At 43.3% G+C, this 21616-nt stretch overlaps 7 protein-coding genes across 7 annotated transcripts; 4 read left to right on the forward strand and 3 right to left on the reverse strand.

The window, feature by feature from the left end:
• Positions 1–260: 260 nt before the first annotated feature.
• BCIN_08g06420 (hypothetical protein) lies at positions 261–1980 on the reverse strand. The gene is made up of 3 exons (XM_001550090.2): positions 1673–1980; positions 1366–1504; positions 261–1221 (listed from the first exon to the last, which is right to left on the reverse strand). The coding sequence occupies exons 1-3, from the start codon at positions 1799–1801 to the stop codon at positions 494–496; spliced, it is 996 nt and encodes a 331-aa protein (XP_001550140.2). The 5' UTR covers positions 1802–1980; the 3' UTR covers positions 261–493.
• Positions 1981–1999: 19 nt separating this feature from the next.
• BCIN_08g06430 (hypothetical protein) lies at positions 2000–4588 on the reverse strand. Its single transcript, XM_024694773.1, has one exon. It carries the CDS (start codon positions 4443–4445, stop codon positions 2160–2162), a length of 2286 nt encoding a protein of 761 aa, XP_024550566.1. The 5' UTR covers positions 4446–4588; the 3' UTR covers positions 2000–2159.
• A 38-nt stretch (positions 4589–4626) lies between these two features.
• Positions 4627–5579, forward strand: Bclsm3. The gene is made up of 4 exons (XM_024694774.1): positions 4627–4905; positions 4957–5055; positions 5108–5144; positions 5201–5579. The coding sequence occupies exons 1-4, from the start codon at positions 4783–4785 to the stop codon at positions 5236–5238; spliced, it is 297 nt and encodes a 98-aa protein (XP_024550567.1). The 5' UTR covers positions 4627–4782; the 3' UTR covers positions 5239–5579.
• Positions 5580–6334: 755 nt separating this feature from the next.
• Positions 6335–9223, forward strand: BCIN_08g06450 (hypothetical protein). The gene is made up of 2 exons (XM_024694775.1): positions 6335–6754; positions 6804–9223. The coding sequence occupies exons 1-2, from the start codon at positions 6704–6706 to the stop codon at positions 8667–8669; spliced, it is 1917 nt and encodes a 638-aa protein (XP_024550568.1). The 5' UTR covers positions 6335–6703; the 3' UTR covers positions 8670–9223.
• Positions 9224–9883: 660 nt separating this feature from the next.
• BCIN_08g06460 (hypothetical protein) lies at positions 9884–11722 on the forward strand. Its single transcript, XM_024694776.1, has 2 exons — positions 9884–10399; positions 10557–11722. The coding sequence occupies exons 1-2, from the start codon at positions 10225–10227 to the stop codon at positions 11339–11341; spliced, it is 960 nt and encodes a 319-aa protein (XP_024550569.1). The 5' UTR covers positions 9884–10224; the 3' UTR covers positions 11342–11722.
• Positions 11723–11765: 43 nt separating this feature from the next.
• On the reverse strand, positions 11766–17197 carry BCIN_08g06470 (hypothetical protein). The gene is made up of 10 exons (XM_024694777.1): positions 16818–17197; positions 16416–16750; positions 15953–16344; positions 15622–15898; positions 15483–15570; positions 15167–15428; positions 14623–15091; positions 14185–14567; positions 13539–14138; positions 11766–13488 (listed from the first exon to the last, which is right to left on the reverse strand). Exons 3-10 carry the CDS (start codon positions 16331–16333, stop codon positions 12070–12072), a joined length of 3879 nt encoding a protein of 1292 aa, XP_024550570.1. The 5' UTR covers positions 16334–16344; positions 16416–16750; positions 16818–17197; the 3' UTR covers positions 11766–12069.
• A 1032-nt stretch (positions 17198–18229) lies between these two features.
• On the forward strand, positions 18230–21123 carry Bcspt8. The gene is made up of 3 exons (XM_024694778.1): positions 18230–18554; positions 18612–20445; positions 20494–21123. The coding sequence occupies exons 1-3, from the start codon at positions 18524–18526 to the stop codon at positions 20717–20719; spliced, it is 2091 nt and encodes a 696-aa protein (XP_024550571.1). The 5' UTR covers positions 18230–18523; the 3' UTR covers positions 20720–21123.
• The last annotated feature ends 493 nt before the right edge of the window (positions 21124–21616 follow it).

The raw sequence follows: 21616 nt of genomic DNA on the forward strand, positions 1-21616 counted from the left end.
TAAAATTAATAAATGAAATTGTCATATATCGAATATCTATTTATACAGTCTTTATAAGAGTGTATGTACCCTCAGGAGTATATAACTAACTATAATAGTTATATTAGTATTATAATAAATTAGTAATAGACTAAAGAATCACGAGTATATAGATGGTAGTAGAATAATTTAGGGATTATTTTTATTAATATAAAAACCAACAAAATTTGAGAATTGAGACATTCTTTAAAACAATCTTGATTCAATCATTAAAATAGGATTGTTACAAGATTTATTCTTTATTAAACAAATTCAGAGATAAATATTTCATAGATAGTTTTAGATATCTCTAAAGCCTGACTTTTGATAGGCTGGATAGGTTTTATAGAGCGCCTTGTATCTATCTAGGTAGCTTTCCTTTCTCCTCTGCTGTTTTATTCGTATGAATTAATGTCCTCGTATAGACTCTCCATCTCTAAAATTCCACTCAACTTCTCTCACCATCACCTCCACCTCAGAAATCCTCCCTAGCAAAACTCGCAACCCAAACTCCCATCGCTTCCACCCCTTTCGCTCCCCCTTCTACATTCCCCAAACTCAAATCCAAAACATCATACATCATTTCCAGCACATTCCCCTCCTTATTCTCCTTCCCCTCAACCGCCTCTACCCTCTCCAATTCCCCCTCTTTCCTCCTCCCCACATTCCCTACTTCCCAAAGCCCATCTTCCAGCCCCGATCCATCCTTCACCATCTCCCTCTCAACCTTCCACCCTTTCCTCCGCATAACCTCCCGCATCCGCTTCGCACTACGTACGCATCTTACATTTCCATCTCCCTCTTCCCCTTCCTTTTTGAATCCTTCCGAAACGGCTTGCAGCATAATCGCGAGCAGATGGGGAAATTGAGCAGGGGATGTGGCGCTGAGATCCCATTCCGCGATACAAATTTGGGTTTGTTTAGTTATGGGATTGGAGGTAGGAGATGTGGTTTTGGGAGAGGAGAGGGAGGTGATGTAGGAAATTAGTTGGGGGAAGAGCGAGGGAGAAGAGAAGTAAAAGCTGCTATGGGAGAGAATGATGTGGGTGTATGGTTTTGAATCTTGGGTTGTGGAAGAGGAAGAGAGGGGAGAGAAAAGTGATTCGAGAAAGAGAATTGGAAATGCGTGGTGGAATGTGATGCGATGGCCTAGTGGGCCGGATTTGAGTTGAGATTGGGCTTGGGAAAGAGTCCATGGTGAGCCTGATGTTTGTTAGTTTGTCGATTAGTGAGGATTCAATTTCGATGCCTCTCAACGCTCAACATTTAGCGAGGGAGATATAATCTTCAATGTTTCAGAATAAAATGGAAGGTGCGAAGAGTCGTAAAGGAAAGAAATGTCAATACCATAATCAGGATCTCCTGGATCGACAGCATCGACATGACCATCCTCCCCCACTTGTGCAGCAAGTACCAATGTTGTATCGCCCTGACCACAGCCTATCTCGAGGACTTTTGATCCCGGTGGGATGAACCAAAAATTTACCTAGTTTTCTTTCGGTGAGTTTCTTTTGTCTTGGAATTTTCACTTCGTATATTTTCGAGGGAGGGCGGAGGAAAGGCTGGGTGAGATAGGAGATTGAGGAATTGAGGAATTGAGGAATTGGGGAGGAAGAGGAAGAGCAGATCAGGTAAATGAAAAGAAGGGACGAACGAGTTCAACACGGTGTCTAATTTGTGCAAGTAGCGTTTCTTTTCTTTTGTCATCCTGTTCGATAGGTAAGTCACTTGTCTTGGGAAAATAGGTGTCGAGTATTTCTTGAGGAATGATGGTTTCCGCCATTGTGTATAATATTCAAAAAATTGGATTAATATGTTGAGATGAAGAAAAAAATAAATTATTACGGGAAATGATTGAGCGAAGATAGAAATAGTTGTCTGAGGAAGCTTGAGAGTTTGAGTCATACACTAGTGTGACTATAACCTCCGTTCATGCATCATGTTATTTTAATCACATCACCCGCATATAGGGACATAAGGCTGCTTATTATGACGTATAGTCTGGGCATTTTCCCATCTAGTAACTCTGTTTTTCGTAGTGGAAATGAATCCGAAGAAGTGGATTCGGCCCTCGAGGATATCCAAAGAGAATAAAAATTTGATGAAGCGAGATTGAATTATAGAGTGTCGCAGTGACTTATTTAATTTTTGAATCTATAATCCTGTACGACTTTGGCTGCTAATTGAACTGATCCACCAACGGTCTTTCTGTCCCGATTATTTCGGTATTCGGCTTTTCTATTCAGAAGTCTTGCCAGAGACTTTCGTTGTCGTCTCTTTTTTGACCGGTTATCACCATAAACTCTCCTCCATATTCTCAATTTTGTATCTTCAGCTTTCCCAGTATCTAGACGGACATGACCAGTATATGTTTGATAAGTCAACTCTCCCCGCAAGAATGTTTTATAGTTATTGACTATATCTGGAACCTTCTGAAATGCCCAGTCTGCGTGGTCTTTAGACAAGTATTCGGCAGGCCGATAGATGAGATAATTGACCCATTGTCGCATATACATCCTGCTAACCCTCAATTTGAAACGGTAGAATGTGAAATCTCTTTGCCGAATTTCTGTTATTACCGAGTGTAGTTTTCTCCGCTTCAAACTATTTTCGTATAAGAGTCTGTACCGGTCTACTTTTTTGGCCAATTTATTGTGTAGTTGACGAGCCCTTGCGATCTGAGTTTGGGCAGTACCAATTTGTCGGTTGTAGAGAAGGTGGCGAATGTAGATGTTGTACATTGAAAGATTGGGTTGGACATTATAATGTAGAGTCATGTTATTCCAAACTTCGTTCATGCTAGATGAGGGCAATATTCCTTCGTCGAATCCCAATTCGCGTTGAACGGCACTTGCCCGTCTTCTAGCAAAAACTGCAGTCCATTCCAATAAGTCTTGCCAAGCACGTTTCGGAATCTCAATAGAGTACTTTCGTGATACTTGATCCATTACATGTATAGCCATTGGTAAATCGTTATTGATACAAAACATGTGGATTATTGTACGAAGTAATCTTCGTGATGGGTACAATGGAGAGTCTGGAAGACGTGTATTGAGCTTTGTGTTCTCAGCATTCTTCAATTCAACATCAATGTTCCAAACTCGCTTGAGAATCGTTTTAGCAGTCTCAAGGTCTCCCTCCCTACTTGCCGATATCATCAACAAGCAAAATGTCTCCTCATTCCCCATCAGACCTGCCTTCCCCATTTCTTGAAATAATCGATTGACCGAGAGTCTAACTCCATTGTCAGATCCGATTCGGTGTCTATTGAGTTGATAAGGTCTGTTGTCCCATTGTCGGAGATCCTTATAGTGAGACACGACTCTTAGTCTTTCAGAATGGTAAGGGCTAAGAACATCTGACCAACACATGGTAGCCATGTAATAATTAAAGCATTCCGCATCTGGTTGAGTCTTTCTGTTTTCCATCACCTGAAATTGATTGGAAATCAAAGACTTCCATGTCAACTCTGCAACTTCCTGATGACCCGTAAACTTTGCAGCTTTGAGGAGCATTTTGTATTCGGACAGATGAATTGGATACTTTATTTGTCGTTTCATAATGATTCGACGCAAGTGCCAAAGATAGACAGTGTAGGCACGATGAGTTCCATCATAGTCAAGAGTATCCGTTCTCATTTCCAATAAATCTTTATGCTTGAAGTCTTGTAATAATGCTTTGTATCTTCCAAAAAAATGTTTCGGATCTAGTAGCCTGAGGATTTCCGAAAATGTGTTCGGAGGAATATCCAGTAGAGGCGAATAATTCACACCAAAATCATCCACTTTGGAAAGTTTGACTAGCACTTTGAGAAGCTCGTGGGGATCTCGTAACTGAAGTGCTCTGAGCACATTCTTGTATCCAGAAACCATTTTAGCTTCTTTTAGAAGTAATCTTCGCTGTGCCTGATTAATGGGCAATCCCACACCAACTTTACGAATGACAGAAACCAGATCAGACTCATCGGATACTTTATCTTGTTCTCCAGGAGCCGGAATTTCGAGTGGGTATATATCTCCGTATGCTTCTTGACTTTGAGATTTTTCGGTGGCATGCTTTCCAACCCACCAATCTTTCAAATTTTCCTCTTTACTCCAAGCTGGCTTCATCCATTCTGGTGTTTTGAAAGATGTCTTCACATTTCGATGTTTATTCCTTATCTCGTAACGTCTCCAGTATGGTTGTTTTGCTGTCCGCGATCCATCATTGGTGATCTCATCCTCTTCCTCGAATTGCTCGACGGTGGTTGCTTCTCCATTTCCACTTTCTCTTCGCACAAAAGTACTAGGGGCGTTTCTTGGGCCTGTCGATTCATATAACCATCTTTTCCCATTGTATTTCCTATCGGATGTCGTCGACGATGGCAATTGAAGGGATGTAACGATTGTGGACTTGCGCGTCGCAAAACCGCGCAAGAGAGAACCCATTAGATGCGATTCTAGAAACCATCATTCTCTCACCCTCCCTACTCTCTTCTCGCATTGACCATGTAATTGATGAGATCAACTGAATTGTAATCTGGGGAAACCTGGGGAAAGTTGAAAGGGGTCCACTTGGTGTTGTTAATGGCGGGAAGTTAAAAAGTGGTGGTTTAGAAGTGGTGGGTTTGGTGGATTTCGCTTGATTATTTGAAATTTTTAGTGAGGGCGGCAAATCCCGCCGTCTAGAGCAACAACCTCTATGCGATTCACAGGTAAATTCAATACGTCAACCCCGGAGACCATTCGCAACAACAAAAGTTCGTCGGCATAAAACGAAACAAACATGGCAGATATTGATGACGGTACATCTGCACCAGCGGAACCTCTTGATTTGGTGCGACTTTGTCTCGATGAGGTTGTTTATGTAAAATTGAGGGGAGACAGAGAATTGAAAGGAAGGCTACATGTGGGATATACCCCTGCAAGACTTTGCCGTGCTTATACTGACGATGGGTAGGCTTATGATAGTCATTGCAATTTAGTATTGGGGGATGTGGTGGAGACAATTTACGTTGTGGAGGAGAGCGAGGACGATGATGGGGAGGAGATCGTAAAGGTAGGTTTGTATCCTATTTGACATGTGCTTTCGACTAACATTCTGTCCGCAGACGGTTGTTAAGAAATCCGAGATGTTGTTTGTTAGAGGTAAGTGTTTTTGGACTCCTGTTTGGTCGTCGTTGTATCTAACATTCTTTCGATAGGCGACAGTGTTATACTTATCTCGCCCAGATCCTCATAAAATCAAATACCGATATGCTATTACCCAACGAAAACGAGATATCGTTCTAGGAAAGAAAGACCGCGAAGGTCGGAGGATGAGAGAACGATACGGCAGGCAAAAAGGGGCGAATTCCACCAAGATCTAGCCGCAAATTCCAAATTCGAGGACCTTATAGGCCGGGAAGGATAGATAGGCGCGAGACGGAAGAACAAATAATACATGTAACAATTCCAGCCAAGATACCCGGGCTCAGGCTCAGACAGACGTGTGACTGTGTAGTGCCGTAGGTATTCGATTGCCACCTGGCGTATACTGGCATATCTGCGATTGTATGGCTGCTCTAATCCCTACAGAGCTCATGGTTTTGATGTATCAGAAGGTGTGGAATACTGTGAGTTGTTACACCTGAGTTCATTATGTCAATGCATAGTTGCATTGATCCTCACAGAATACTTCCATTCGACAATGTGTGAGACATATCTTGACGTGTTTGGCCCTGCTCAAGTTTAGTTCCGCAGCAGAAATGCTCCGACTCTTTCTTTCCTTGTCATTCATTTGCAGACACTCATTGCAGGAGCTTCGACAAGGAGAAAGCACATAAGCGACCGGGCAAAGAAATTCCCAAGCTACCTCGAAAGGAGGGCTGGAGCTGGAACTATTGCTCGTGGTTGGTTCTACTACATCCTACCCCAAAGCGCAATTGTCATCGGCTTTTCGTGAGAATGCTGCATCTCCATGATAGAGTTTCCTATTCTAGTCATTGCCAGAGCAGATTATAAATTATGGTCATCAACTTTCTGATCACAACCTTGAGCTCGAGAGTTAATGCATACCAGTGACTACTTCATTTAAAACGCTGCGAAGTAGACTGAACGCCTACACTTGCTTTGAGAAGAGGAAGCTTGGGCTGGACATCTAGATCTAGACGTTGTCACGTTCTTACCAAAATCTCAACATGGTACTTTTCCCGTTCTATAATACTTACTTCTGGTTGACATGGGCATAAAGAGCTATTGTGGGGCTCAAGGGTTCTTGAGCCTCATGCGTCACTTGTACTCTGTTCAGCATGTGTATGTATGTACAGGCAATACCGACGGCATCCCGCAACAATTGTGAATTCTAATATACAATTATGATTCTGTTTTGCAAGTTAATAAGTGAGATAGATAATCACATATAAGTTCCAGCCCGAAAAGATGTAGGAACTCAGCCTCAAGAGAATGAATGACTCAAAGATCTATGATTCATTCATCCTGAGATCCTTATCGATAAAGCTTCACTTGGACTTCACACGCCGAACAGTCATCTCCGACCGTACACTCAAGAACTAATGACTACTTTGCACTCAATTCACTATCATTCCGTATTATCTTATATTATTTAGCTACCTACGTTGAAGAACTCTTTCATGATCTTACAAACACACTGCAAGCAAATTAAGTTATTGCCACAGCACTTTTGGGCAAAATAGGCAAACGGAAACATGTCTTCAAAGGGCAAACAGCTTCCACACGACCGGCGGAAAGGCGAAACTGTATAAAAGCCTTTGGCAGACTTTATTTCATGTTTCTAACAGACAATAGGCTCTGAGCGAGTTCGCCGAATACGTTGAAAAGCAACAAGCGCTTCGATATCCCTCTTATTCTACTTCCAGTTCAACAACAGGTGGCCCCTCAACCACCGCAACATCAGTTACTACCGTAGAAGATCATGCCGAACTTACAGATATCTTGAACTCTCTCGACATAGCAGATACTAGTCCTCAAGTACGAATAAAAGAATTACTGCTCTCGGCCGACGAAGATCAATTAGCGCTCCTCAAAAATGTCCTGGAGTTGCGATTGGAGGAGGGACATGGAGAGACCATTTTTGAGATTGGATTCGAGAACAATGGTGACGCAATGGGATTCAACAAAAAGGAATGGGATGTTGCCCTGAAAAGATTACAGGAAGCGGCAGGGAAATTGAACAGTGATTGTCAGTTACTGTTAACGAATGGAGTGGGTGGCGAAGTAGAAGGTGAAACTGGAGAGTCAAAAGAGAAAGATTGCACAGGTAAAGTTCTAGTGCGGCAACATCCTGCCAGTGTGGAGGAAGTTATCGAGACAAGAATTGCTGTCGTGGGAAACGTCGACGCGGGGAAAAGTACTATGCTGGGAGTGCTGGTAAAAGGTGGATTGGATGATGGAAGAGGAAAAGCAAGGGTCAATCTCTTTCGCCACAAGCACGAAATTGAGAGTGGAAGAACTAGTTCTGTTGGTATGGAAATTATGGGCTTTGATACTTTGGGCAAAGTTGTCGCATCTGATGTTCCGGGGAGAAAACTGTCATGGGAAGAAATTGGAAAACGATCCGCAAAAGTCATCTCCTTTACCGATTTGGCTGGCCATGAACGGTATCTACGAACTACCGTGTTTGGGCTCTTATCTTCGTCTCCAAATTACTGTTTACTAATGGTCGCTGCAAATAACGGACTCATTGGTATGAGTAAAGAACATCTTGGTATCGCTCTTGCGTTGAATGTACCGGTTATGGTTGTCATTACTAAAATCGATATTTGTCCTCCTCAAATCTTAGAACAAACCATCAAGCAAATTACCGGCATATTGAAAAGTCCCGGAGCCAGGAAAATACCAATTTTCATCAAGAATCGAGAAGAGTGTATCAATACTGCTACTCAATTCGTCAGCAAACGAATTTGTCCAATCTTCCAAGTATCCAATGTTACTGGAGAATCTTTAGATCTCGTTCGAGCTTTCCTCAATATTCTACCTCATCATGGCCATTATGATGCGGAGGCACCTTTCGAATTCCATATTAATGATACTTTCTCCGTTCCATTCGTAGGAACTGTAGTATCAGGGATCGTAAAGTCGGGTGTTGTTCACGCAGGTGACACTGTACTCGTTGGACCTGACTCTCTTGGTCAATTCACAACTACAACTATTCGTTCCATTGAACGTAAACGAATACCAGTTCCGGCTACATCTGCCGGTCAATCAGCTTCGTTTGCATTAAAACGGGTTCGAAGAAAAGATGTTAGAAAAGGAATGGTTGTTCTTCCGAAATCCGAACACAATTCCCCTAAAGTTTACCGAGAATTTGTCGCTGAAGTTCTGATCCTTTCTCATGCTACTACTATCAAAACAAAATATCAGGCCATGCTACATGTTGGGCCTGTTAGTCAAACCTGTGCTATTATTGATATTGATCGAAGTTACATTCGAACTGGTGATAGAGCAACAGTCGCATTCCGATTTGTACAAAGACCGGAATACTTGGCTCCGGGTGACAGGCTGTTGTTTAGGGAGGGTCGGACGAAAGGTTTGGGAATTGTTAAGAGTGTGGGCTATGATCCTGCGAAACCATTGGGGGGCGTTAAACCTGAAGGTGATGGCACAGAGGCTGTAGAGACGAATACTTCTGCCGAGACTTCCAAAGCTCCTTGATGAGCTTGGGAAGCTGTGAAATTACATATTAATATTTCATGTTTTATTGAGTCATGGAGATAGGAGCATCGTCATGGGAAAGGCAGGAGGTGGTGCATATGGGAGATGGAGTGGGTAGAGCCATTGATTGTTTATTACTATGGGGTTATGATGAGTTTACAAGTTAATGCATATTTTTCAGTATACACATAAAATGTAAACTCCAAATCGCGTTTCTACATGGTGACCAAAGTAGAACGACTATAATCTTAGGGTCGAGGGTCTCACTGATCTGCCAAACAAACCTCAAGATTCTAAACATCTAGGGCGAAGTTACTAGGTGATTTCCAAGCTTCTCATAAAATCTCATGAGCTATTTCGGTGCTGTTGGGGAGAAATAGGTGGTGAAAAGCGTACTTGTAGCGGATCGACCTATATACTACCATCTATGTAGAACCATAGACCTTCGGGTTCATTATCCTACACCCGTTCCATATACACATACGCATACATGAATGATGAGAATGTTTTTCTTCAACGCAGCACAGCCTCTAGGGAGAAATTGGCAGAAAACACGTGACTGTGTATGACGTCATGAACATAAAATCTGGGGTACATGCTTGTGTTTATGCTTGTGCTTGCTTGTGCGATAGACTGGGACTGGGACTGGGACTGGGACTGGTTACTTGTGTAAAGTGGGGTGGGCTGGACTGGACTGGACTGGGCTGAACGTCATCGATTGATGGATCGATGGATCGATGGATCAATTTCAAGGTTTGTTGTGTATTTGTCTGTATGTATGTATGTATGTATGTATGAGTGAAATGGAGTGGGCTGGGCTGGGCTGGGCTGGATCGATAAGGTTTTTTATTTATATTTATATTTATATTTATACTTATATTATGACATATTATATCGTATTGTATTTATATTGTATTAAGGTGGGATGTGCGGGAAAAGCAAGGTAGGAGAGGAGGAAAGGAAGAGGTGAGTGAGAAGGGAAAAAGAAAAAAAGAAAAAAGAAGATCAAGCTGGATTTTTCTGTGTTTATGGAACCTACCATGCATGCATGCATGCATGCATGGATGAGATACCTATTTCTCTCTCTGGTGGGATGGGCCAATGGCGAGTAGGGTGACGGTTCCTGCACTACGTCAGGTTTGGGCTTTTGGGCTGCGGGGTGGTAGGTGGTACAATGAATGGATGGTTAATTAAGGGTGTGAGTTCAGGTTTTTGGGGGGGGGGGGGGAAAGGGGGGATGCGGATTGGATGGCTGGTTGGGTTGTGGGAGTAATAAATGGATTGATTGAATAAAGAACTGGGTGATTGATTGTCTTGTGTAGAAGGCGTTTTTTGGGGCGGGTTCCTTGTTTCTTGATTATTGGGTTGTGGGTTGAGTATATTAATTAGGTCTATCTATCTATCTGCTTCCCTGATATTGAAAAGATTATTTCGACTTTGTTCTACTTGCTTGCTTCTTTCAATATAAATACATAAATATACGAACATACAAACAGACACAACGTACAAACCAAACTTCCACTCAAACTCAAACTCAAACTCAAACAACGCAAAGATGGAAACAGTTAATAACATCGCAGCCGCGGCGTCAAAGGCTATCTGGGGCGAGCCTCAAGCAACGACCGATGCGGCAAATGCAACGATCGTGCCGGAGACGAAGGGGACGGAACCGATTAGTGGGGAGTTGGGCGATACGAAGAAGGGGGAACCGTATGATTTGGGGAATGCGGGTATGTTTGTTTTTTCGTTTGTCTTTGGTTGTGGTTATGGTTTATGATTGTGGTTGATGGGGAGGGAGGGTTGATGCATTGGGGGATTGACCTACGAAGCGATGGGAATGAATGAATAGATACAAACCCAAAAACATCAATCCGCTAACCCAAACAGATTCCACAACCACCCAAAACACCCTCTCCACCACCATCTCCGACAGCACCGCCACCCCAACCGACACCAACACCAGCACCCTCTCACCCCCCGGCCTCGGCGCCAAACCCCTCGATCCCACCATCGCATCTCCAACCCCGGACACCCTATCCCACACTCTATCCGAAACCCACATCGCGCCCCTTTCCTCTACCGAGCCCGACACTTCCTCCTCCTCTTCCCTCAAACCCACGTCTGAAAAACCGTTCATCTCAGAACACATCAATCCCAATCTCCCCGATGCGCCTATCGGGAAACCGCTCTCTACTTCCGCGTCCAGCTCCACCACCGAAAATAAAGCCATCGATCTCAGCACCGCAGGACCCAAGCCGCTTTCTGAAATCCGCGGTGCGGCAGCCACAGAACGAGAACAAGAAAAGGAACAAGAAAAACCAAGCAGTACCGCGAACGCGCAGGGCGTCCCTACAGATCTACAACCCGTCGATGAGACATCTGGTTCCGGCACGGAAACGGGAACGGGGACAGGAGAAAAATATATCAAGAGCTCGGGTGTGCAAGCCGACGGGGGAGATTTCGATGCTACGAGACCTGGGGCGGGGAAGGAGGCGGATAGATTACTGGGCAAGGAGGGGGTTGCTTCTACTGGTGCGGTAGGAGAAACAGGAAGAGGAAGTACAGAGACGGGTAGTGAAGAAGAACATGAACATGAACATGGGGAAGGAAAGAAAGAAGGAAAATTAACGCATCTAAAGGAGAAGATTAAGGAGAAGTTGCATAAGCATTAGGATCCTAGGGTGAAGAGATGGATGGATGGATGGATGGATGGTTAGATGGGCTAGGTGGGGATTAACTAAGTATGAGGGGTGATTGATGATATCATGTATGTTTATGTTTATTGGGATTTGGAATTCGGAATGAGGTTGGTTGAGGGTCTTGTCTTTTTTCTAGGGAATATGGATTTTTCTGTATGATGAATGATGGATGATGGGATGAGTTATGATTTTATATGAAATGAGATGAAATGAAATGATAATTCATGAATTTGAGTTGGCTAGTACGAAAATGAATTGTGATTGGTTGGAATTATATGATGCGATCGGTGTGATATGAGAAGTATTAGGTAGGATGTGATAGCAGTGAAAATATCACAACAATGCCCCCGGACACAATACCACAATGCCATATAGACTTGACAAACCGCTCGACAAATGGTGGTAAACACAACAAGTTGTAGAAAAGATTCCATTTTACTATCTAGCTACCTAGTATTCTAGTATTCTATTATTCTAGTGTACAAATAAAAGTCCAGATAAACAGCCATAAAAACAAATCTCAAGCAACGCCATGTCATTTCCAGCTTTACCCAGAGTCATCGTGAATATTCTCAAAACTTGAACGCCGACTTAAGGAAAACAGGAAATTTTTAGAACTGTGAAGAGTACTCCCCAGACCAACTGAAATGAGAACAACAATATTTGATGGTCCGTCTCTCGATTATCACCGCGGTGCAACTTTAAAGGCCTTCTAGAAAGTCAAAATCATCGTTACTGAATTTGAGCATGTCATCCTCGGAACCTGGAGCAGTAACAACCTCGTTGGTAGAATTGACCTCGTTGCTGAATGCAGTATTGAGAAGAAGTTCGTTGCTACTGTGAGTAACTCCATTGGTTTGTACCACGTTAATGCGGCTAGAAACTCCGTTGTGGATGGAAGCAACCATACTACCATTGCCATTGCGAAGGATGCCATTGTTGCTGTCAGCCATGCCGTTGCTATCTCCATCGATGTTGTTTTTGCTGGGGAAAATCTCATTGAAGTTACGAAACTCCTCATAACTGCTTCTTGGACTTTGATCTTCACTGCGAGCGATTTCATTACTGCTTACCACTCGAGGAATAACATTTTGGATCTTGGGACCAACGATTCTCTTTCCATTCTCAAATCGAACTGGTTTATGAGTCTCTTCAAAGACCAAATCTTCAGCGTTTGGTTTGTTCTCATTTTCAAGCTTCTCTCGCTCAATACGCTCTTGGTCAATGTTTTCATCCGAACGAACTGGGTCCCAAGTATTCCAAAGTTGACGGCCCTTTTCTGGCGACAGCTCTCTCTTTGTGGGAGAGGATTCAAATGTGTAGACCGAATGTTGACCACCTGATTGACCCGATGAGAGCTGTCTGTGTGAATGGCTCTGCCCAATTTGCTCACCCATGTTCCAGTATTTCTGTGGGGAGCGTTCTTTCTGCTTGCGGGGAGTAGTGTTCAATGAATTGTTTCCATTCTCATTTTCGGCAGTGATTTTCTTGGGCGACGATATGAGCTCAAGGGCCCGCATGCGAGATAATGTACGACATTCTTCGCATTGACAAGTTTGACCACAATTGTTACTGCAACCATGGCCACAGTCAAGTAGCTTTTCGCAGGGTTCTTTACAGAGAACTTTATTATGAGGAGTTGGATGGCATTTATAAGGACATAAATGGCCACATGGTAAAATGCCACCACAAGCCTCATGACAGCCACCACTTAAATCTTCCCAATGTTCAGGCTCTGAGACATAAGTGTGATTCTGGTGCTTGGAGCATAGAATAGGTAGCTTAGAGCCAAATCTCTTCTCATCCAATAGATGCAGAAGAATTGGCATCCAAAGTTTTTCTCGAGAGCCATTGTCAGCTTCTTGCCCTGCAACAGTAATTGCATTTCCAAAGATGTAGAGACCACGTTGTGCACGAGACAAAGCAACAACCACACGATTCTTACTTCGTAAAAATCCTACCGAACTATGAGGATTACCTCTTACTAGCGATAACAAGATAACCTCATTTTCTTCACCTTGATACGCGTCGACGGTATAGACCTTGAAGTATGGTGTTGCAACGCTTGTGACACGTCGACTGAGCTCCTTTAGGAGTAATTTCCGTTGGCCGTTATAGTACTATGAATCTATCAGCCACGAAAGTTAGAGAAGTCAGGATCAATTCATACTGTCAACACAGTAATGTTTTCCGGCTGAACACCATTGAGAACTAAGTAGTTGAAGAATCCAGCAACCATTTCAGCTTCTGGGGCATTGTAACAACTCATGTTGACATCTCTATGTTCTTGCCATTTGTGTGAGAAGAAGTATGAATCATAATTCATGCCAGGAACTGGAGGACGATGATTAACTCGGTCTCGTACATTCTGGTGATCATGAAGATCGACATAGAATGGATTCGGTTCAATACATAAAAGCTCTCGAATCTCTTGAATCATACGGCGTTGTTTGTTTAACATTGTATAAGCCATGCCGTTATTAACAAGTCTCTCGAACAAGGAAACAGACATGTAATAAGGGTGTGACATGAAGCGGTCAAGTGTAGTATTTGCCGTCAATTGCCGATGATCTCCAACAAGTATCACTTGCTCAAGAGATGGAATAATGCCTGCTGTGACATTTGCTTCTAGGGTTTCTGCCGCTTCTTCGATGAGTAGTACACTCGGATTCAAAGCAGAAAGTAGTCCTCTATACTTAGATAGACCAGTTGTCGTACAACCAATAATTCTTGTGTCTATGTAATCAATGAATTCTGCATCACGTCGCCACTATATTTATCAGTGAACTTCATCGATCATAAAAAAGTGAGCGTACCTTTGCCATCTTTAAGTTATTCATCGAGTCTCTGTACTTGCGAAGTGCCTCAATAAGCTTTTGGGTCAGTTGATCATAGTACAGCTTCTCCCAGTAGCAATAAACATGACCCCGATACTTGTCTGGAAGGTCGAGAAGACTCCCAAATTTGGCGAGCATGTTTTTAGGAGAATTCTTGCCAATGGCTCTGGCACCAAGAGTTTTACCTGTATATGCACGACTTAATGGAACCCATGACCCGTTTAGAGCATCCATCATGTCATTCGCTTGAACTTCGACTTCGTTCTCTCGCAATTGATCGAATTCCTGATCAGGATCTTCTATCTCAAGATGCTTGTTAATCACTGGAGTCCTCGACATGCGGACTTTCTGCGCCCCGAGCCCTATAATACTTGTAAGCAGAGTTAAGTGAACATCCCTAAGCTTTTGTGTACATACAAGATTCAAGAGGATCGGCATTTTCATCTTGCGAATCCGCCGAATCGCACCAACCAGGCTCAAAGAAAGAATCATAATGTTCTTGACTCATAACGCCAGACTCTAAAAGAACTCTACCAGGTAAAATACTAAATTCAGTGATGGGGTAAAGCATTAGTTCAATAGAATCGATCAAGCTACTATGTGCTTTGCTAGCTGCTCGAACGCCACCATTGAATTGCTTAGTTTTCAATTTTCTATGCTCTTCACGGAGCTCAAACAATGTTCGCGCTAGTATTGTCGAGTTCTTCTTATCACATCTGCTCCCTAGACGCACAAACTTATCCTCGAAACCAGCAATGTGGGTGAGTAATTGATCAAGAGCATGATTAGTCTGAGCAGCAACAATGATTGGCCCATTGCCCCTGTTGCACAACATAGCTTTGAGAGCTTGGACGGAAGTGAACGTCTTACCAGTGCCAGGCGGGCCCTATCGACGAGTGTTGAATCAGTTCAGAGCTCCATGCGCCAGCAAGATTAAAAACAGCGAAGGAGAATATCCCACCTGTACAATTGCTAAGCTTTGAGTGAGCATTCGCTTACAAGCCGCGAGCTGGGAGTCATCCATGCCTGATTTTGGAAGAATTGGAAACTCCTTTAGGACATTCACATGGGACAACTTTTCATCTTCTTCGTCGGTAAGGTTCGAAAGATAATCACCACTCGACAGAGCAATCGAACGAAGGTCGAGACAAGGTTTTTCCTTGATATAATTAGGTGGCAGAATGTCTCTATCCAATTCAATCAGATACTTTTGGACATAAGGTCTATCCTCATTAGCATCTTGTTTCTTTTTGCTTCCTCAATCTTTGTTAACGTACGAATCTTCAGTGGCCAATTTTTGAAGTGCTACAAGCACATGACGGTACGCCTCAAAAAATCCCACTCGGGCTTGGATCATAATATATGCTACAAAAGACATTAGCTTCTACTGAATGTTGCGAGAATTATGCGACTAACACTCTGTCGGATTCAAGACAATGTCTTCGTCATTCCCAAAGAATATGTCAACTCGTGGAGGATCACAGTCCAAGCCACCGTCTATGGGCCTAGCTGCGACAGTACCAACCTTACATATGGAACGAAACTTATCGCTAGTTGGACTTAAACACACGAGACTGCCTTGTGTAAGTCTGCTTGACTGCTCCCATCGGATTCTTTTGCCTGCTTTGTCACTTGAGAATTCGATCTTGAACGCTGGGCCAAGATGGCTCAGTTGGAGACCCACGAGGTGGACCTGTAACAATATTAGTAACGACATTTTTGCTCATTATCATGTCGCACGGCATACGTCTGTGTAGATGGAAGTGTCTTGTGTATCACTCATGTCATCGTTTCTCTTGAATGTAGCAACAGACTGACGAAGAGGAGCAACTGCATCTTCTCGTAGAATCTGGTAATGAAATCCAAGGTATTCTTCCTTAGAGCCCCAAGCCTGATCGATAATGTTGTGCGGCAGACGAGGATCGAATTCTTTCGGCTCCGCCAAGCTTTGGTAATCCATTGGCTGCTCTGGACCATCCTTATCTTGCCATGATACATCTTTAAGAATTTCTTCACTAGTTGGAATTTCGGGCTGGTTTCTCCAAGATTCGAGGAAGTTGATTTTTTCATAAGGTTTCTGCACATGCTCTCGCAACACGCAATCCGCGAAATTCTTACTGTATGCCATGATCGCGGTTTCTTCTCCACAACCAGAAGTCAGCCCAAGTCTTTTAACCTTTTAGTCTCGTCAAGCATGTGATTTTACTGACCTTGGCGTGCAAGCTCTAGGTCACTCCCTGGGTTATTTAATGACTGCTATGTAGAGCTTAGACTCGCATTATCTTTAATTATTAGATAAAAAACTGAATGGGGTTTGTGAAAGATCGAATTGCAGGGTGATTGTTGTTTGAGAGATAGGCTTGTGACCTCCTAGGGCTCTCCAGAGTTCAAAGGTATTTGGACAGTTTGTGTGAGGCTATGAAAGTGACAATGCAGACTTCAGCTTCAAACCCAAGCAGATAGAAACAATGCCTTGATTGACTGAGTAGATGCCGAGTTGACGGTTTTGGAGGGGGATTTCAAGTATGGCAATACGTTGAGAAATCTTATAATTGTCAGCATCCTGTGTGCCAATGTATGTCAAACAATCTTATGTAGCTGACTGCTCTCACCTGGAATGTTGTCAGCCGAATTCCTTTGACTGTTTGCTCGATTGCGAGGAAGAATCTGAAGGTCTGAACCAGTGATTGAGCTTGCACGGCAGTTGTGTTATCCACAACTTTGCGGTATATGTATGGTGCGTTAAGTGCGTTGAAGACTTGTTGGCAGTTGCAGACGCTCATTCGTGAAAGTCGCAACCGGTCTTACAAAGAGTCGATCTCAATTCTTCTCAGTCAAGTTCAATATAAGATTTTGTGTTGCAGGCGATTTGCAGGTTGCCTAAAGAGCGAGATCGGAGTTTTTGAAATACTGCATTGGTACCCAGGAGAAAATTTGGTAGAATTCACTGTGTCGGGCCTTCCCAAACGATCCAAATTTACAAGCGAGAATCGGAACGAGATTGAAAAATACGCGCAGTGCAGCTTTATTAGAAAGGCGAAAAATGATAAGTGTTTTAGAATCTTCTTCAACACCCATTGAGGTAACTCTCCAAATGTTACCTGGGCAATGAATGAAGAGATGGAAAATGTCAAAAGAAAAGAGGTAAATGTCTAGTATGAACTTCTAGAAAGTCTCTGGGCCGTGTACACTTCCACTCGTTTGCAAGCCGTGGGTCGGCTCGGTAGCTTGCAGTTTGCACAATGCATACATGGGGACTTTGCTTTTATTGATGAGTAAACTTCAGAGCAAACAGAGATTGAGATACCTAGTAGCTCTTTGCCTACCAAGTACTAGACGGGTGGTTTGTCATAGACGTAGGTGGGCATTATCCAGATCAATCTATGGTCGTCGTACCAATGTAGCTAACTTTGGAAACTCTCTGCCTTCAAAGCAGAGGATTGCATATACCCTTACCATCTACTCTCTCCACAGACCACTCGAACACAACTTCCTACCATGGGCGAGTAAAAGATATTGCTCAAACCTACAAAGTGCTCCTCCCTAGGTACCTACTAGTTGTAGGACTGGAAATCTCACGACTCTTAACCTACTCCTCCTACTCCTTGCCACAACCTTGACGCATACCCCGTCTGCTGGATTGTAGTCCGGGCATCTCAATGTTTTCTGAGATGTTTCTAAGCAAGCATTGATTCGAACCATAATCATGAGAATAGATTTGAGGATTCGACTTCTGCAGGATAGAAAGTGCATGCAATCTTACAAGGTAGTCACTTTCTTTTGTGATGAAAGCTTGTAATCGACCATCTCTCAATAGTTGCTTCAAATGTAATCAAATCCAACCAAATCCACCACTCTGAGTGAAGTGTCTTGATGCAATGAAGGAGATTTAAGATGCTCCCAAAGTTGATGCAGTGAGGTTCTCATCATATCACGTGATATACGAGCTTGTTCATGCGGCCGCTAGCATGACGAGCTATTAAGACCCTGGCTTCATATTCATGATTCAAAGGCCAATTATATTGGTATCATCAAAATATAACTTACCGATTCTCCAATTGTACAAAACGCCCTTTGGCGTTGTAATTTAAGTGAGCCTTAAATTGTTTCTACTTTCTGGAGAATTTGTGACGTACTTGATTTGTTCATATCCAAATTATTTCCCGAATTGATTCCCGAACATCTACTTAGAATATCCTTGCGCGCCCCGCGTTGCCATACAATCGAATTCAAGCTGAATAGCTTGCGCGAACGCGAATCCATTGCTGACCCAACCCGGAGAACTGTATTGTGGAGGAGGGGTCTGTAGGTGTTCAAGATGGTGGATTTCGCGTTAGACATTGATGACGGTTGGTATATGCAGCATCTACTCTATCGTTATTGAGTACTGACTTTCGTTTTGCCAGGATCGAACGCGAGCTCCGACAATGAACAAGATGACATGATGGAAGATGCAGATGATCTAGACCCCGAACTAGATGGTGACGGGGATGGAGACGGGGACGGGGATGCTGATGGAGACGGAGATGAAGAAGGAGATGACGACGACAATGATGACGATAATGGAGACGATGACCAAGATGATGGTGACGGCGATGGTGACGGTGATGGTGATGGTGATGGTGATGGTGATGGTGATGGTGATGGTGATGGTGATGGTGATGGTGATGGTGATGGTGATGGTGAAGGTGAAGACGACTTTTCCCCTTCGCAGAACAGAGGAGACCTAGACACTTCGAACGAGAGGTTGAACTCGAATGACACTCAAATGAATGGCGTGGGTCCCACCTCACATCCCCATCCGACTTTAATAAGGACTTCAGCCTCGCCGCAACACAATTCTGCTTCATCGTTATCCCCAAGATTTAGATATGAAGTTAGGGCCGAAGCATTAACTGCTTCTACTTATGATATTGTACCAACGATAGCTGCTCCTCAGAGTACCTCGATCAATGCGATTACTGCAACACCTGATATGAGATACTGGTTCAGTGGAGGTTCGGATTGTTTCATAAGGAAATATAATGGAGTTGACACCGTTAACGGTAAAACACTACTGACTGTTGCTCAACGGCATCCATTTGTCGATAGTGTAGTTAAAGCTGGTGTTCTTATGAGCTATTGGGATAATGAGGAATCAAGTCGAGGCCCTGGCGGAGAGGATAATCCATTGTCCCCCGTCTATTCATTGGCAGTACAATCTGAGGCTCTTTGGATGTTATCTGGACTTGAATCAGGAAGCATAAACTTACAATCGGTGCGACACGATGAAGGGAAGAAGATTGCCACTCTCCAAAAACATACTTCTGCTGTCTCGGTTCTTAGTCTTGCTCGCGACGAGAGATCTGTCTTATCAGGAAGTTGGGACAAAAAGGTTCTGGATTGGGATTTGAATACTGGATTAGTCAGGCGCACATTTGATGGGAGTGGTGGTCAAATCTCTGCAATAGAAGTAAGACCAGCTTCCACACTACCTGTTCCCGAAGAATCTGGCGAACCAAGCCCTCAAAACGGAACCTTCTCCAGTAACATTGGGGAAAAGCTACTGTTGAATGGAGCTTCTGGTGGAATGAATGGGACCAATGGGTTGAACGGAGATGCAGATGGTAATGAGGATGCTCCTGGATCACCTGCAGATTCTCTTTTCGGGGGTGGAGATTCATTATTTGGAGATACAGATGGACTAGGAGCTCCATCCGGAGGAAACTTTGGTGATGATGAAGATTTGTTCTCAAAAGCCTTGGATATGAACATGGAAGCACAACCAGATTCTTCGGGTGATATGTCTATGATGGATGCACCACCTCTACAAATTGAGGAAGAACCTGCTTCTTCCCTTCCAATCCAATCTGAACTACCACAGGCTGATCTATCTAATGGCTTACCTCACTCCGATGATATTATTGAAGCAAAGGTAGAGCCTGAAACTCAAGATGCTGATGCAACATCTGACTCCACATTTCTTGCTGCATCTATCAACGGAACTATTCGTGTCTGGGATAGACGTCAACCAAACCCAATTGCTCGGATTTTGACCAGAACAGGAGTACCTCCATGGTGTATGTCTGCTTGCTGGTCACCTGATGGGAACTACATATATGCTGGCCGAAGGAATGGTACAGTGGAAGAGTTCAGTTTGCATAAAGGTCTCAAACAACCCGAAAGGACGTTTAAGTTTCCAAATGGAAGTGGTGCAGTCAGTGCCATAAAAGCCATGCCTAATGGGAGACATCTTATTTGGTATGTTGAACATTCTCTTATTTTATCCCCCAGACTGATCATTAATAGTGCGTCACACGATATCTTACGTTTATATGACCTAAAGCAACCACAGACTAAATCACATTCATCCGTACCTTTCCTTATCGTTCCTGGCCCACCAAGGGCTGGTGTTATAGCTGCACTTCATATCGATCCAACGTGCAAGTATATGATATCAGCTGCTGGAAACAGGGGTTGGGAAGGTACTAATACAGAGGTTATGATTGGATACGAGATTAACATACCATCTTGAATATTCCGACTACTGATTCCAATCAAGAGCCAAATACGTTGGCCATGATCTTATGAAGCAATATATTTTGGGGAAGAGAGAAATTATATGGCCTTTCGATGGTCATTATATGTTCATTGCGTGAGACAGATTCGGATTTATCTCGTTATAATAGTATATATGTGCTAGCCTTGTAAGCACCAAAAAAAGTTTGGGAGAGGTATAATTGCTACTTTTATGTAATTGGAGTAGGATATTCGGTACAGGTTGATCAAAGGCGTTTAGTGGATATGGGGATACCACGGGTTGTTCTTAATGGCGTTGACAAGACATTCTATGTTTATACATCCAGTTTCATGGGACCATTAATGAAAGTTAAAAATGAAATATATCAAGACGATTCTTGACTCTCTTTGCTGCCTTCAAATATAGATAGATACCTTTGATGGGCCGCTTATAATGGCGTGTGACCCACGAGGATCGATCGCCATGACCTGCGTTGATACGCTATGGTGTTTATGATATAATCGACAGCCGCAAGCGCGGTTGGAATCCACGAATTAGGTGGTTTCCTGGTTGTCTCTGCCTAGACGGAGTTGATTGAGAGAAGCGAAGGAAGGGGGAGAAAGGGTGGGGGGAGGTATGGTTTTATAGGATTTACTCGTGTATCTTCATTAAACTTTTGGGGAGTACAAACTTGAGGAAATATCACATTGAAAGACACTGCACTTTCAAAATCGAATTTCTGGAATAAGATAATGGATTACGCATCGAGGCTGCATTTTACTACACCGAAGGAGTTGCATTTTTGTTGGATATTGTGCGACGACTCAATGACCAGTTGGGCTTTTCGACGATGAATGTATCTGATGATGAATCACAGTTCAAAAGTCTTCCGTGGCAACCGGTGAAGCAAAG

The sequence above is a fragment of the Botrytis cinerea genome, chromosome 8 (genome assembly GCF_000143535.2).
Source record: "Botrytis cinerea B05.10 chromosome 8, complete sequence".
NCBI classification, from domain to species: Eukaryota; Fungi; Ascomycota; class Leotiomycetes; order Helotiales; family Sclerotiniaceae; genus Botrytis; species Botrytis cinerea.

Bases quoted from the DNA above. Each gene is read 5' to 3' on its own strand.
- BCIN_08g06420 (XM_001550090.2), bottom strand. From the start codon at position 1,801: ATGGCGGAAACCATCATTCCTCAAGAAATACTCGACACCTATTTTCCC. The intron at 1,505-1,672 runs GTTCGTCCCTTC...AAAGAAAACTAG, and splicing joins TTAGACACCGTGTTGAACTC to GTAAATTTTTGGTTCATCCC. The intron at 1,222-1,365 runs GTATTGACATTT...AACAAACATCAG, and splicing joins TCCAGGAGATCCTGATTATG to GCTCACCATGGACTCTTTCC.
- BCIN_08g06450 (XM_024694775.1), top strand. From the start codon at position 6,704: ATGTCTTCAAAGGGCAAACAGCTTCCACACGACCGGCGGAAAGGCGAA. The intron at 6,755-6,803 runs GTATAAAAGCCT...AACAGACAATAG, and splicing joins ACCGGCGGAAAGGCGAAACT to GCTCTGAGCGAGTTCGCCGA.
- Bcspt8 (XM_024694778.1), top strand. From the start codon at position 18,524: ATGGTGGATTTCGCGTTAGACATTGATGACG. The intron at 18,555-18,611 runs GTTGGTATATGC...TCGTTTTGCCAG, and splicing joins CGCGTTAGACATTGATGACG to GATCGAACGCGAGCTCCGAC. The intron at 20,446-20,493 runs GTATGTTGAACA...GATCATTAATAG, and splicing joins AATGGGAGACATCTTATTTG to TGCGTCACACGATATCTTAC.
- BCIN_08g06430 (XM_024694773.1), bottom strand. From the start codon at position 4,445: ATGGGTTCTCTCTTGCGCGGTTTTGCGACGCGCAAGTCCACAATCGTT.
- BCIN_08g06470 (XM_024694777.1), bottom strand. From the start codon at position 16,333: ATGGCATACAGTAAGAATTTCGCGGATTGCGTGTTGCGAGAGCATGTG. The intron at 15,571-15,621 runs GTTAGTCGCATA...TGTCTTTTGTAG, and splicing joins TGTCTTGAATCCGACAGAGT to CATATATTATGATCCAAGCC. The intron at 15,429-15,482 runs GTACGTTAACAA...TAATGAGGATAG, and splicing joins AAATTGGCCACTGAAGATTC to ACCTTATGTCCAAAAGTATC.
- BCIN_08g06460 (XM_024694776.1), top strand. From the start codon at position 10,225: ATGGAAACAGTTAATAACATCGCAGCCGCGGCGTCAAAGGCTATCTGG. The intron at 10,400-10,556 runs GTATGTTTGTTT...TAACCCAAACAG, and splicing joins GTATGATTTGGGGAATGCGG to ATTCCACAACCACCCAAAAC.
- Bclsm3 (XM_024694774.1), top strand. From the start codon at position 4,783: ATGGCAGATATTGATGACGGTACATCTGCACCAGCGGAACCTCTTGAT. The intron at 4,906-4,956 runs GTGGGATATACC...GACGATGGGTAG, and splicing joins AATTGAAAGGAAGGCTACAT to GCTTATGATAGTCATTGCAA. The intron at 5,145-5,200 runs GTAAGTGTTTTT...TTCTTTCGATAG, and splicing joins CGAGATGTTGTTTGTTAGAG to GCGACAGTGTTATACTTATC.